Source organism: Rhinopithecus bieti, unplaced genomic scaffold (genome assembly GCF_001698545.2).
Source record: "Rhinopithecus bieti isolate Rb0 unplaced genomic scaffold, ASM169854v2 scaffold_841, whole genome shotgun sequence".
NCBI classification, from domain to species: domain Eukaryota; kingdom Metazoa; phylum Chordata; class Mammalia; order Primates; family Cercopithecidae; genus Rhinopithecus; species Rhinopithecus bieti.
Window position 1 is genome coordinate 492,498 of NW_016803191.1, and position 16,020 is coordinate 508,517.

Here is a 16,020-nt window from a genome sequence, read left to right on the forward strand (position 1 = left end):
AAAAGCAATAGCATAGACAATACTTAAATGTATGGCTGTGTTCCTAAAGGTAGTGGACTGGATTTGATCCAAGGGCCATAATTGGCTGACACATTCTAGCTTTCTAAATTAGTATTACCCCTAAGTCGTCTTACATGAAAAATGCAAAGCTATCCTTCAAACTGAGAAAATGTTTCAACTTGGGGGTAGAAGGGAGTAAGGGGTGAATGGGTGAGAGACAGAGAAATAAAAAAAATACAGATACAGTCAAGCAGAAAAGAAATTAACTCTATTAGGTTACCTTCTGTGGATATAAATTCTTCTCCTATTGAAGTATTTTTGGCACCCATGTTATCATCACTGTCACATTCTGTAAAGAAGAATCAATACATGCAGTTATTGTCCCATAAATTTATGTATTCTCAATATTATTTTCAATAACTTCTCATACCCAACCTTACTCATTACAATACAGTTCATTAGTGTTACACTACTTTCCCACACTAGGTTTTTTCCAATGCTTACCAAATAATATTAAAAATTGTGACAGATTAAATTCTCCTATATTTTGAAAATCATATGCATTCATCTCTATGGAGATAACACCATAGGTTTTAATTAACAATGCCTCTTGCATAGCACAAGCTTACTTACCTGATGTTTTACATGCTTTCATAATGAGAGACCGAAGGCTTTATAATACGGTATGACTGAAAAGGCACTGCAAAACTCACTTAAAATTTGAACCATGGAGCCTAAGGAGATTAATGTCTAAATGTCACGTGGGATCAAAAATGAGGTCCTGGGGTAGAAAAAGGATATTGAGGCCAGGTGTGGTTGTTCACATCTGTAATTCCAGCATTTTGGGAGGCCGGAGTGGGTGGATTGCCTGAGCTCAGGAGTTCGAGACCAGCCTGGGCAACATAGCAAAACCCTGTCTCTACCAAAAATACAAAAATTATCCAGGTATGGTGGCACGTGCCTATAGTCCCAGCTACTTGGGAGGCTGAGGTAGGAGAATTGCTTGAACCTGGGAGGTGGAGGTTGCAGTGAGCTGAGATCACACCACTGCATTCCAACCTGAGTGACAGAGTGGGACCCTGTCTCAAGAAACGAAATGAGACGAGATGGGAAAAGAAAGAAAAGAGGTGAGGGGAAGGGAAAAAAGAAAAAGGACACTGGGGAAAAACTAAAGGCTGGAATTAGTAATAACGTCCTAATATTGTTCCGTTGATTATGCCAAATGTATCACACTAATATAAGATGTTACTAATAAGGGAAACTGAGTATGTGTACATGGAAACACTGTACTATCTTCACAACATTTTTGTAAGTCTAAAACTATTCTCAAAAATAAAGTTCATCTTTAAAAAATTTGAAACATGGTACTATCAATGACCTAATGTTTTGCTTATCACTTTAACTATATTTAAATAAATATATATTTATATCAAGATATATTTATACAAACATAAACAGATATGCATCTATATATGATATATGTCAGTGACTTGAATCAGCACTTAACTAAATACAAACCATATAGACATACTTGTTTCTGTGCAAACTTAAAACTTAAAATATACATTAAAAGACATTTAAGTATCTATAAATAAAATTAAATCACTATATTTCACTATATTTTTTTGCTGCAGAAATTTGTTTTTACAAGTCATCTTTGCTATGAATTCCAGCAAAATACTTCAAGTATTTCAAGCAATGTTTTCGGTAAATAAAACATTACAATTTACAAATTAAAGAACAAAATTAAACCTCTAAACCAGGGGTGTCCACTCTTTGGCTTGCCTGGGCCATATTGGAAGAAGATTGTCTTGGGCCACACATAAAATACACTAATGATAGCCGATGAGCAAAACAAAACAAACAAAAAAACAAAACAAAAAACGCAAAAAAAAAAAAAATACTCTCATAATGTTTTAAGAAAGTTTATGAATTTGTGTAGGGCCACATTCAAAGATGAACTGGGCCACATGTGGCCCATCGGCTGCAGGTTAAACAAGCTTGCTCTAAACATTAAGAACAAAAGGAAAATACCCACAGGTTTCTGTTATTACAATTTAAAGTCAAGGTCAGTCAAAAGCAGAATGTTGTAACTCATCCAAACAATTCATCATTGCTTGCAAGGCCTAAGGCTACACTTCAGGTTTGAATAATGACAAATCCTTGATTTCTCAAGGATTAACTTGACATGGGGTTGCAAATATTAATATCATAAAAGGTTTCTTTTGCCCCAGTCAACCTCCTCAGAAGAACAGAGAAAACTGTAAATATTCTTTCTTATTTTCAGTACCTTTGCATGGAATTAGTTTTATCAAACATATTTTTATCATGGTGTCCAAAGAAACAACCTATAGCTTTCAGTAACAGGCTGAGGAAACAATAGGCAGACAGACTTTCAGAAATAATTCAACAATTATTTTAGGTAATACCTATTCCACAGGCCATGATGCTTCAATCACCTACACTTTCATAGCACCTAGGTGAATGTTTATGCTCTATATTTGTAAGATGGATTTAAAAATCTGTGTAATTGGTATGACTCTATAGATAACAACCATACTTACTGCTTCTAACCCATTCCTTCACAATGAAGTCACAACTAAATGGATATAAAAAGTCTCAGGCAGAATTTCTTTGAAACTGCATGTTGCAGTACTCAAATAAGTTCACTGCAGTGCTTGTAGGTCTAGTGTCAACTTCTTGAGGAGCCTGTAAAGATGGTGCTTACTCGTTTAATTATGAGACAAAAGATCCTAGAGAAATTAGAATGCTAATTGCTTTCCTTGGCTATATTCAGGATATAATCACTTTACTTTTTAAAGCACCAGAACCTACAACCAAATCATTTTTTCTGACCAAAAAAAAAAAAAAAAAAAAAAAAAGGGCATTCTTCCTGAATGTTATTTAAAATGAAAAAACTTGTTTGATATCTTTATATAAATTCTGTAATGTATACTGTGGTTTGAATATCTCCCATTATCTTCATTCTTCAAGGACATGGTTAGAGCCAGTAATTCACCCTGGGTGGCTAGCTCTACATCATGAAATCAGGTATTTGTGTCAGTGAAAGTCTCACCCTACTCACTGATACTAATGAAAAGCAAAGCACTTGCTGTGCAGCTGCAGGTAGATTATTTAACCTTTCTGAACCTCTGCTTCCTTCCACACTTACAAAATGGGGTAATCCAACATCTACTTCACAGCTTGCAAAGCGGATTAAAAAGCATGTGGAAGAAGTTCTTTAAACATATTTAAACATCTTTAAACACTACAAACATAAAAAGCAGTTAACATGGTGGCTGGCACATAGTAGGTCTTCAATAAACTACAATAAACTTCAATACACTTTTTTCAATAATAAAGTTCACTTTTTTTCTTTCAACATTTAAGTGACAAGTTATATCTGCTCTGAAACATAAGGCTTGAGTTAAAATAAAGAAATATTTGGGAATAAAATGTAAATGGTCTAAGAAAGTCTACCTAGCTTCTCTGATTGGGATTACCAGAAAGGATCCATGTATCTTAAGTGTTAAGAAAGTGAGGAAAAGTACAATATAAAATAGAAATGATGAAGGATAAGAAGACCAAAGTGGGGGCAGAAATTAAAGTTAACAGATTTTTTAAATGTCTCTACAATAATTTATACATATATCACAGCTATAATTAAAATATTCATGTTGAAACCCTGATGCTTACAAGGAGAGAAAAGAACTTTTACCCTAATTAACCAAGTTGGAGGCATGAAAAAGTACCAGTAATAAAGCTACTTAACCTTTCCCCTCCCCACCACGCAAAAAACAATGCCTTAGGAACAAATGACTGGACACCGATATACAGAACCAGCAACTCCAAATATTTGTATTTTTACTGAAATAAGTACCTCTGGAAAGACTTTCAATTAACAGAGAAATTAACGACTAATTTCTCCTAGTATGATACCATACGATCATTGATTCTGATTACAATATTCCCAAGATCCTATTTATACAGCAATCTTCAGTCTAATAAAAACCACTTTTTAGTCCTGCTAATGGTAAATTTCTGAAAACTTATAAAGAATAAGAGACTCAAACTTGTATCACTTCTCCATGCTCTGGTGAAAAATTCAAAAATCTGAAAAACACCAGCCTGGCTATATAACAAATATGAGAGAACTTATCACTCTATGTTACTTATAGCAGGGGTCACCAACCCCAAGGCCATGGACCAGTACTAGTCTGTGGCCTGTTAGGAACTGGGCCGCACAGCAGGTGAGTAGCAGATGAGCCAGCATTACCACCTGAGCTCCTCCTCCTGTCAGATCAGCAGCGGCATTAGATTCTCACAGGAGCACAAACCCTATTGTGAACTGCACATGCAAGGGATCTAGGTTGTGCACTCCTTATGAGAATCTAATGCTCCACCTCCTGCCCCCATCCATGGAAAAATTGTCTTCCATGAAACCAGTCCCTGGTGCCAAAATGGTTGGGGACTGTTGACTTACAGTATAAACTTAGGTTACATCCCAAAGGACAATTTTGTTTGTTGACTGGCAACTAGAAGCACTGAGACCACAAATCCCTTGAAATTGTATGCAATGTAGTATATATATGTTTATTTTGGGGGAAGGAAGGTATAGAAAGTTTTCATCAGATCCTCAAAAAGGTCCAGTGACCCCTTCATCCCAAAAACCATATTGCCTTAAGAAACTGACTGGCTGTCAAATCTGAAAACAAGAAGGAACACCATGTTTAGCTATGTGCAAGGAGTTATCCTGGCATTCTTTAGTAACAAAAATTATATTAATGGACATTGAGAGATTTACTGAGTCCCATTATATATTAAATACCATTCCTTAATAGAAACTATCACTCAACTATTCACAAAGCTATTTGTTAGGAAAGGAAATGGAATAAAAAGTTATCCAAGAAAATGATTTTTCTTTGATTCCTTATAAAGTTCACTACAGGCAATTTGATGGTTTTAAGTCTTCCACGAAGAAAAAATTTGATCTGAAATCAGATAACCAAGCCTGAACATACTATGATTCAGTGTAACATTAAAAATGTAGTGGCTAGGAATCACATTTTCTTTTTATGGCAGTAATAATAAAAAATAGCTATTATTTGTTAAATAGCTAAAGTGCTTTATATACTGTGCTAGACACTTTACATACATCACTATTACAACCATATAAACAGAAAAAAATGAGGCTCCAAAAAAGTTAAGTAACATGCCTGAAATCGCACTGCTAGGAAACAGCAAAGATAGCATTTGAATCAAAACCTATATCCTTCTTCATGCAGTGCACAATCTCTGTATGTCACAGAAATTAAGAGTAAGTACACATGTGCCTCCAAAAAGTAGTTAGTTCAAATGAGTACTGAGTACAGGCGATTAAAAAAAAAAAAAAAAAAAAAAAAAGAATATCTAGAACATAAGAGTCATTTGGAACGGCATCATCAGCAGATATTAATAACCTGTATCTTACCTCCAACCCTAATATACCCATGAAAGCCTACTCATATTCACCTCTCATTCCAAACATAATTGAAATAGAGGCAAAACCCTAACAGCTTTCACATTTGGAGTTATAAATGTTCCCAAAAGCAGAAGCGTAAGAGAAGGAAAGGGAGGTTGGCCTTGTGTGGCAAAGGTAAAACTTTATCTTACAGGATATTAAGTAGATGTTGAGGACTGGGAAAGGGATTGCAAAAGAGTAGAAGAGGTGTTTTGATTTTGTTTGTTTGTTTTGAGATGAAGTTTTGCTCTTATTGCCCAGGTTGGAGCACAATGGTACGATCTCGGCTCACTGCAACCTCTGCCTCCCGGGTTCAAGTGATTCTACTGCCTCAGCCTCCCGAGTAGCTGGGATTACAGGCAACAGCCACCATGCCCAGCTAATTTTTGTATATTTAGTAGAGACGGGGTTTCACCATGTTGACCAGGCTAGTCTTGAACTTCTGACCTCAGGTGATCCACCTGCCTTGGTCTCCCAAAGTGCTGGGATTACAGACGTGAGCCACTGCACACTGTCCGTTTTTTTTTTGTTTGTTTGTTTTGTTGTTGTTGTTGTTAAGAAAAAAGAAATTCACAGATAGAAAAAACAAGTGAAAACAAAAATTACAGAATAGAAAGTGACATAAAGACACGAGTTCATTTTCTTTTATAATCTTTCATCATTACTCTGCTTTAAAGAGTATAAAGAGCACAGATTACTGATTCCTAACTTTGCAGAAGTGAATTGATCCACTGTAATCAGTGACTAGAGAAAAATTCTCCAAAATGGGTTTTCAATCAAAATGTGCTTCCAAATATATTGAAAGAAAAAAAAATCTAGGAGGCAAGCAGAGTTGAAAACTTTAAAGGCACACAATAAAATGCCAAAAGCCACTATTTTCATTAAGATAATTCATTAATACCTTCAAACCTTATTCATGAATTTAAATTATTAGGATATTTAAACATTAATTATTCTATCCATATTTCTTCAGAGATTACGAAAAAGAGACGTATAGCTCAGTGGTAGAACATTTGACTGCAGAAATTATGAAAATGAAAACAAAACTTCTGAATCCTTAGAATTACATCTTTTCTTATATACTAGAAAGTGAAAATGGATATCAGCACTCCTTTCATTGAACAATCTCACAAATGTATAGAAGAAAGTGCAAGTCTCAGCATTAAGATAGGATGTACCCACTTCTCTAAGGACCTAAAAGCCTAATAGCATTTCATTTTGTCACTGTCAACCTCCTAAATGATTGCCTTGTTTATTGCTTTCTGGTTTTCAACTGTAAACACACTGCTTTCTAAAAGACTGAAGGTCAATTTGGAATATCAAGAACAAAGTGAAGATGTGAATTCTGAGCTTTTAAAATTGTAGTAACATACTATAACGCACGGATATATATTTTATATACATCAATATAGATTTTATCTACTAGATCAAAAAAAGGCTCCAGAAAATTATTATGAATTCATCCTCCTTCTAAAACACTAAAGAATGAAAGTGAGATTTTTTTTAAAAAGATAAGATAGAAGTAAGAGAACATGATGGTTTAGTAAGCAGGCAACAGTTCACTAGCAGACAGCAGTTTATTGGTTTCTCTCAGCAGTGAAGTCTCCTCCTCTTGGGTGGTTTGCACTGTGACTGCAGCTGCGTACCTTTGGTGGTATCAGATATGCTATTTAACAAGGCACACATCATATCTCCCTCTAAGTGGTGAGGGTTTAGTATATGAGCTGGCCTCTGAGTCTTCTTAAATTGATTCTCTAGCTCCAGAAAACCTTGATCTCCTGAGAGGATGGTGAAAGGAATTTGCTTGGGTAGTTGTTCATCTAGACGGCCAGCCTAAGTTAGAACAAATGGCACAGGTTGATAAAAAATCAGCACGAGTTTCAAAACAAGTTATATCTATTCACAATGAACACATACCTAGGAAGGTATATTCAGCTTGTTCCCTAATCCCTACCAAAGTATGACACAAAGATCTCCTTCAGCTGGGTGAGTGACTCACGCCTGTAATCCCAACACTTTGGGAGGCTGAGGCAGGTGGATCACTTGAGGTCAGGAGTTCGAGACCAGCCTGGCCAACATGGCAAAACCCGGTCTCTATTACAAAATGCAAAAATTAGTTGGGTGTGGTGGCATGTGCTTGTAATCCCAAGTACTCAGGATTCTCCAGGCTGAGGCTAGAGAATCGTTTGAACTCGGGAGGTAGAAGGTGCAGCCAAGATTGCGCCACTGCCTTCCAGCCTGGGCGACAGAGTGAGACTCCGTCTCAAAAAGAAAAAAAAAAACAGAGAGAAAGACCTCCTTCATAAATTAAATACCTCACATTTAATCAAATATAAGATGCTATTAAATTATATGATAAGCTATTTTATGTGCCATAAAAAGAAAAAGCCAAAATGGAAGTCCAACAGACTTCACATAAAGTTGGAATACCAATGGGCTATACACTCAATATAAGGGTAAATAAGAAATAAATCTGTCATAGAGAAAAGGTAAGCAAGGCAATTTGCGTGATTCAATCTTGGCACTAGATAGAGGGAAAAAGAAATCTTTTGTTGTTTAAACCATAAGCTGTAGTCAACAAGTTTGCAGAGTAAATTCACATTATCAGTGTGACATGTAAGTCCTCAAGCAGAAAATGTAAAGTGGGTCTCAGTTTGGCAGTTTCTCTAGGTACCTGGCAGAGGCAGAAGCAAATGCAAATTCTATCTAGGCCAACAGTGATTGTTAAGGTACCTCTTAATTTTAGAGATACTAAAATATGAAAATGTCTTAACATATATCAAATACAGTATCATCAGCGGGTGCAGTGGCTCACACCTGTAATCCCAGCACTTTGGGAGGCCTAGGCGGGCAGATCACTTCAGGCCAGGAGTTTGAGACTAGCCTGGCTAACAGGGAGAAACCCCATCTACTGAAAATACAAATATTAGCCGGGCATGGTGATATGCTCCTGTAGTCCCAGCTACTTGGGAGGCTGAGGCACAACAAGCGTTAGAGCCCAGGGGGCTGAGGTTGCAGTGAGCTGAGATTGTGCCACTGCACTCCAGCCTGGGCAACAGAGTGAGACTGTCTTAAAACCAAAAAACAGTATCATCTCTTGATCATTTATCCCACAAATAGTTGAGGGTCTACCATGGATAGCTGAAGGTTTGCTAGAAGTTGAGGATAAAGCAATAAAAATATGCTATGGGGTCCTGCCTTCATAATAGTCACAGGTAGAACCTGAAGTACTGAAGAATGGTCTATAACTCTCATTACAATTCAAGTGGGAAAAAAATGCAAGTGGGTGTGAGATTCACATTAGATTTTGAATAAAACAATGACTCACATGCATACATATGGCAAAATCAGCAGCATCTTTTCTTTTACTACAGCGAGGATGAAGGAAGAAGCATCCAATCCTGTTCAGGTAATTATAAATTTTACAGTTGAGCGGCGGCTTCCAATTGGTGTTTCCTCCTATTAATTTCAGAAAAAGCAAAAATGATAATCAAACACGAGAGGAAAGGCCAAAAATTTTATCAAGAAAAAACACATACTAGAAAAAAAACTTTTCTAGAGGCAAAGTACTAAATCAGAATGTGGAAGAACTCCATCCGAGCATAAGCATCAACATCTTGTTGCTGTACAGTCTTGAGAAAGTGGACTAAATTCCCTGAATCTGTCAACTCATCTTAAAACGCACATGGATATTAAGCAAAATCAAAAGTAATGTGTGCAAAAATTCTTTGAATGGCATTATTCTGTAAGTGTAAGCATAAGTGGTGACATTTTTACAAATGTCATCACTGTTCAATGCAGAAATGATGGGCAATCACCAAAGCTCAACTTACTAAAGCAATTATACTGGCTAACTTATCCAGGTCAGTATGTTTCTATCTTTAATCCCAATCTTTCTCTTTACATGCTATTTTCTATCAAACACGAACAATAGCAGATGCTCACTATACTAATCCTCTGTAAACCAAAGAAGCCTCTCCCCCAGGTTTGGTCAACAATTTGTAAAGAGGTTTAGATGAAGCTGAACACTTAAGAACAGCAAGGATGAACCGAAGAGGCAGTTATGACATGTTGAAAATGACATTAGTCCTGTAGTTGAGAGGACAAATTTCAAAAGTTAACTCTGCTATTTATTAGTTTTAAAACTTTGAGGGAAAAAAACAAAACAAAACAAAACAAAACATCTGCTTCTTTGTATTTTAAAAGGGATAAAACCATAATAATCAGTAACCATATTAGTACAAAGCCATAGTGCCTGACACAATTTAGGTGTTGAATAAAGGCTTTTTCAATCAGTATCAAAAGATCCATGAACTTTTTCTTTTTTTTTTTTTGAGACGGAGTCTCGCTCTGTCACCCAGGCTGGAGGGCAGTGGCGCAATCTCGGCTCACTGCAAGCTTCGCCTCCCGGGTTCACATCATTCTCCTGCCTCAGCCTCTTGAGGAGCTGGGACTACAGGCAACCGCCACCACACCTGGCTAATTTTTTGTATTTTTTTTTTTAGTAGAGACAGGGTTTCACAGTGTTAGCCAGGATGGTCTCGATCTCCTGACCTCATGATCCACCCGCCTCGGCCTTCCAATGTGTTGGGATTACAGGCGTGAGCCACCGCGCCCGGCCAAAAGATCCATGAACTTTGAGTCACCAGATAGAGGTAACATTTACCACAGAGGCATGTAGAGAAAATGACTCTAGCAGAGTAACTATAATACAAAAGAACAATATTCCAATTATGTTCCTATGATCTATCCAGGAAGGTTTAAGGGGAGGCTTTTAAACTGAACTATAGGCTAAGAGGTGGGAAAAACGGTTTTCTTTTGTTTTCTTATTAACCGTACCTTGAAAGCCCCAAATAAATGTTCCTTGGTTTAGATGCCCTGGTAGATGACCAAAAAAGTTTGACCAGTTATCAAAATCTACAAAGACTATATGAGTCATGGTTCGCAGGTAATCCAAATCTGGAAGCTCAACAATTTCTTCCTCTGAGAAAAGAGAAATATCAACATGAGTTCAGTAAGAATTTGCTAAAATCATTCTGATTTCAAGTCCAAAAGATATTAGAAGGCTAACATGCAAAAATATTAACCCTGAATGTTACTCATTTCTATCTAAACCTTTTTGTGAAATCCAAATCTGTACATGACACCATTTACACTTAAATCAGATAAAAATATTGTGAATATTTCACAAATTTTGATTATATATCCTTCTTGCAAATATTTTCCATCAACTCTAAGGCTTGTTAAAAAGTCATTTATACAGGGAATTTTTTAAAAACATTAACGTACTAGAAGAACTAGAAAACCAAGTTTTAAGGTTAAATAAGCAAAAACTACCACCACCCACATAAAATTCCAAAGTTACCTATTAAGAACATTTTTACCACCAGAATTTGGTTCTTTTCCCAGTCTAAACTGATTTATTAGTAGCCCTCTAGTTCTATGATTAAACACCCTAGAGAGCAGAAATAAAATCACCTGGAATCCTGCTGCCATAAAGCAGTGCTACAAATAGGTGCCAGTGGTACAGTGACACCTCCCCCTATAAACACATCTTCTTGGTTCTCTCAGATTCTTCTTTCACCTTCCCCCATGCCCCAACCCTCATTCTCTCTCCCCTTTGTCTCATACTTTTCCACTTTGACAAGGCCTTAAAGTTTCCTGTGGTAACAATGCAAACTTTAGAATGTTATATTATTTAAAAAATGAACAGTTTCTATTCTAATAGTTCCCTTGAATATATTACTGCCATTCCCTTCCATTTCCAAGCCACCTTATGTCTTTTCTCTAACTTCTCAGTAACTCTAGATTTAGATATTGCGTTTTCTATCAAATGCAGACTAATACAAATTCCAAAAAAATAAATAAATAAATAAACAGAAGCACACACACACAAAAAAAAGGCCAAAGAGAATATCAAATGGCGTAACCAGTGTTTCACTGTTTAGAGTTGACTAGGTAGCTCATGATTTAATTCTTTATCACTGAAAACATGCCATGACTAAAGGTGATGTTAAGATCTACATACACTATAGAGCAAGAATGTAAAAATTCAATGGTTGGTAAAAATACATTACTGGCCAAAATTTTCACATATTCTCACTGTATCCAAATACACTACATTGTATAACTCACCAAGAGTTAATATTTATTTAAAAGAATATAGATTTAAGTCAGGTGTGGTGGCTCACACCTGTAATCCCAACACTTGGGGAGGCTAAAATGGGAGGATTGCTTGAGGCCAGGAGTTTGAAACCAGCCTGGGCAACATAGTAAAATCCCATCTTAATAAACAAAATTAAAAAATAAAAAAATATACACTTAAAATTATACTCTAAACAAATTATACTTCTAAACAAAATAAAAACATAACACCTGCCTAGACTTACTTAATCCTATCATATGGAAGACAGAAAGACTGGAGTAAGTACAAAGAAGGAATTCATATTTCAGTTTTCCCCCTAGTTTCTTGCTACCACTTTAACTCTACCTCTAATTGCTATTTTAATTGTATGTTAAAGCTTTGCTTCCAAGTTAATCATAACAAAAATATACGAATGCTGAAATGACCTTTAAAATTTCTCACACTAAAGAATATGGCCAAATAGAAACAAAAAGAATTCACATGATTTATCTTTTAGTGAACCCAAATATTGCAAGAAAATCTAAACTATATTAATACTAGGATAACTTTGAAATCTAACTTTCAGAAAGACTATCGACTTCCTTCATCTTCAAAATCTCCACACCTTTTGTAAAATAAAATGATATCTAAAATATATATTATTTAAAGCCAATATATACTCTTTGTCCCCTTAAGTTTAGAAAGCAGATAAATGTAGCAGTAGGAATACAAACCCCTAAAATGTATATACTGTAGTAATTAACATATCATCAAGAAGTTATCCTATTTCTTGCTTCAAAATCGAGGTGGGTACATTGTAAGTTTCAATATTAGTATATGAAATTTGCGCAGAGCTTTAAAGCCATACCTATATTCTGACAGCTTAGGTCATTCTCAACTCCTTTCTCCAGGTCTAAACTTTTTGAATAGTTTACTGCCTGTTTCAGTTTTCTCTCTGTATGTGAGGCACTGGCAGTAAACTTGTACAGCTTTGACTTTTCAGATCCAAAGTGAGCCACACTAGGTTTCTGTAAGAAGCAATGTTTTCTATGGAAATGCTGCTGCGCACTCTCAGGATCATGAAATGCTTTGGTGCAGGTGCCACACTTGATTACATACTGCTGCTCCTCCTCATCACTCTTTTCTTTGTGCACTTGATGGATATGAGTGTTCATGTCGGTTAAATTCTGTGCTGTTGCCGAACATAAACTGCAGCGAAACCACAGTTTTCCTTTATCCAGCATGATTTGGAGACATCTACTATAATCTTCTTTTCTGTTGACTTTACAGATGTAACTCTCACGGCAACCACAGGTTAACTGGTTACTGGTCTCTACTACTGGAAAATCTTCTTCAGTTTTAATTGAAGTTTCAGTTTTTTCTGACACAAATACATAGTCTATGCTGTGGTGCTCCTCATAATGACTCAAAAATGCTTCTTCCACGTTAAAGATAAGATCACAAAGCCCACAGAAGTATTTAATCTTTATCTCATTGTCATGCTCATCTTGGCAATGTCGGTACAATGTTTCTATCTTATGAAAAGGCTTTCTGCAGTGAGCACAGCTGTATCTATGAAACTTGTGGCTTGCCAAAGACATGCAGTGCTGTTTTACATATTCCTGGGAATCAAACATATCTTCACAAATCCGGCATTGCCATTTGCCCCTGGCATTGCTATTTGCCAGGGAATGATCGATAATAGCAATAGCTGATGAAGGCTTGTTAGCAGTCAAATTACCCAATGTTGTAGAAGATGATGGCAAAGTTTCACCTTCTACTTCATCCATCTCATAAAAATATCGGTGTCCATTATGAAATTCAGTCACATGTGCCATGATAGTATCTTTCTTTGTTAACTCCTTTTTGCATGTCCGACACCAGAAAAGAAAGTTATTTAAATGTGCTCCTCCATGAATCCGGCTCATGTGTAAACGAATGACCCCCGAATCATCACATACCTTTCCACAGACCACACACTTATAACCCATTGTGTTGGCTGAGAAAACATGCTTTTCTACTGCATCTTCACTTGGGAATCGCTGATTGCATTCACAGAACCAGGTTTTAACTACTGACTTTTCTTTCTGGACACAAGCAACACCTTCATGGCTTTTATCTTTTAAATTCATCTTCTTTTTTGGAATGGCAATGCACTCCTGTGAGCTAGATTCTTTAATAGACATGGTTCTTTTAAGTGATGAAAATTTTGATTGATCCAACAATAAATGCAAGTCAGAAGAAGGATCCTTGTTCCCTTCGCTGCTGTGGCAATAGAGTAAGACTGATTCTTCCACTGAGTTAATGACTCGGACTTTGTGTCCTGAATTCTGCTTATGATTGTGGGTGCTGGTTTCATCCACGAAGACTTGATTGCAATCTGGACAATAACCTCTTAATATGAATTTCTCTGCAACCTGGGTAATGCTCTTCTCAGCTACAGCTACAGGCCCAGCATTTCGACAACGAACTCTAAATTAGATAAAAAGAAACAGAAACTCTTTCAGAAGTATTTTCTAAATATACCATTGCTGCATTTTATTGAAGGAACTATAAAATAACCAATGTATATATAAGCACTAAAAGATACTTTTCAATAAAGATGCAGATGACATAATGATGTTCTATCACCTCAAATACTTGAGTATTATCTGCATTTTATCTATTTCTAGTTAAAACACAAAAGGCTAAAACTAGATTCAAATTTTTTAAAATTCAGGCAAATTTTAGAAAACTAAAATCTGTATCAAAAGCACTGACAGAGGACCTTATTGAATAGGCAAATTATTAGACTCTCCATGGTAATTAAACTGTATGAAAGAATACTATGGTTAAGATTCTAGACAACCCAGAACCTATTCTTTAATAACTGATTAATGTTGATACTATAAGGCTGTAGAAACCAAAACAACATGCACTGGTGTAAAAACAATCACACAGATCAATGGAACAGAACAGAGAACCGAGCAATAAAGCCACATACCTACTGATCTTTGACGAAACTGACAAAAATACACACTGGGGAAAGGACACTCTATTGAATAAATGGTGCTGAGAAAACTGGATAGCCATATGCAGAAGAATAAAATTGAACCTATATCTTTCATCATATACAAAAAATAACTCAAGATGGATTAAAGACTAAGACCTGAAACTATAAAAATTCTAGAAGAAAGCCTAGGAAAACCCCTTCTGGACAATGGCCTAAGCAAAAAATTTATGACTAAGTCCTCAAAAGCAAATACAACAAAGCCCTAAAATAGACAAATGGGACTTAAAAGCTTAAGCATAGCAAAACAATCAAGAGAATAAACAGACAACTTATAGAATGGGAGAATATCGGCAAACTATGCATCTGACAAAGGACTAATATTCAGAATCTACTAGGAACTTAACAAGAAAAAAACCCACAAATAATCCCATTAAGAAGTGGGCAAAGGACATGAATAGCCATTTTTCAAAAGAAGACATACAAGTGGCCCACAAATAACATTACTAATCATCAGAGAACTTCAAATTAAAACAACAATGCGATACCATCTTACACCAGTCAGAATGGCTGTTATTAAAAAGTCAAAAAACAACTGATGTTGGCAAGGATACAGAGAAAAGGGAACACTTATACACTGCTGGTGGGAATGTAAATTAGTACAACCTCTATGGAAAACAATATGGAGATTTCTCAAAAAAAACAAAAATAGAACCACACTTTGATCCAGCAGTCCCACTACTGATATCTACCTAAAGAAAAAGCAAGCATTATATCAAAAAGACACCTACAGTTATACATTTACCACAGCACCATTCACAATAGCAATAATGAATGTAATCAACCTAAGTGTACATCAACGGATTATTGAATAAAGAAAATATGGCATATATACCATGGAATACTACTCAGTCATAAAAAAGAATGAAATCATGCCTTTTGAAGCAACATGTATGGAACTGGAGGCCATTATCCTAAGTGAAATAACTCAGAATGTCAAATACTGAAAATTTTCAGTTCTAAGTGGGAGTTAAACAATGGGTACACATGGACATATAGAGTAGAATAATAAATAGACATTGAAAACTCCAAAAGGTGGGAGGTTGGGAAACAAGTGAGGGTTGAAAAATAACCTATTGAGTACAGTGTTCACTATTTGGATGACAGGTACATTAAAAGCCCAGATATCTGAGTTTCACAATATACCCATGTAACAAAACTGCACTCGTATGCCCTAAATCTGTAAGTAAAGAAATAAAAAGAAAGAACTGATTAATTTTATGTCAGACAAATATCATGCCCATAGTTGCTTTTGCACTGAAGAACTAGGCTCAATAAAACCACATACTATTCCACAAATTAACTCAAAATAAATCAAAATAAAAAAATAGAAAAACTGTGTCTTCT

At 35.9% G+C, this 16,020-nt stretch overlaps 1 protein-coding gene across 3 annotated transcripts in view; it reads right to left on the reverse strand.

Annotated features, from left to right (window-relative positions):
• The window catches only part of ZNF451 (zinc finger protein 451), an 83,421-nt gene that overhangs the window by 9,948 nt on the left and 57,453 nt on the right, over positions 1–16,020 (reverse strand). For 2 of the 3 annotated variants that reach the window (XM_017868248.1, XM_017868254.1), the window contains 5 exons: positions 12,493–14,096; positions 10,340–10,483; positions 8,829–8,959; positions 7,147–7,333; positions 281–349 (listed from right to left, as the gene is read on the reverse strand). In XM_017868248.1, coding sequence (XP_017723737.1) covers positions 281–349; positions 7,147–7,333; positions 8,829–8,959; positions 10,340–10,483; positions 12,493–14,096 — 2,135 coding nt within the window. The remainder of the gene's footprint in view (positions 1–280; positions 350–7,146; positions 7,334–8,828; positions 8,960–10,339; positions 10,484–12,492; positions 14,097–16,020) is intronic. The other variant, XM_017868250.1, reaches the window with a different exon arrangement.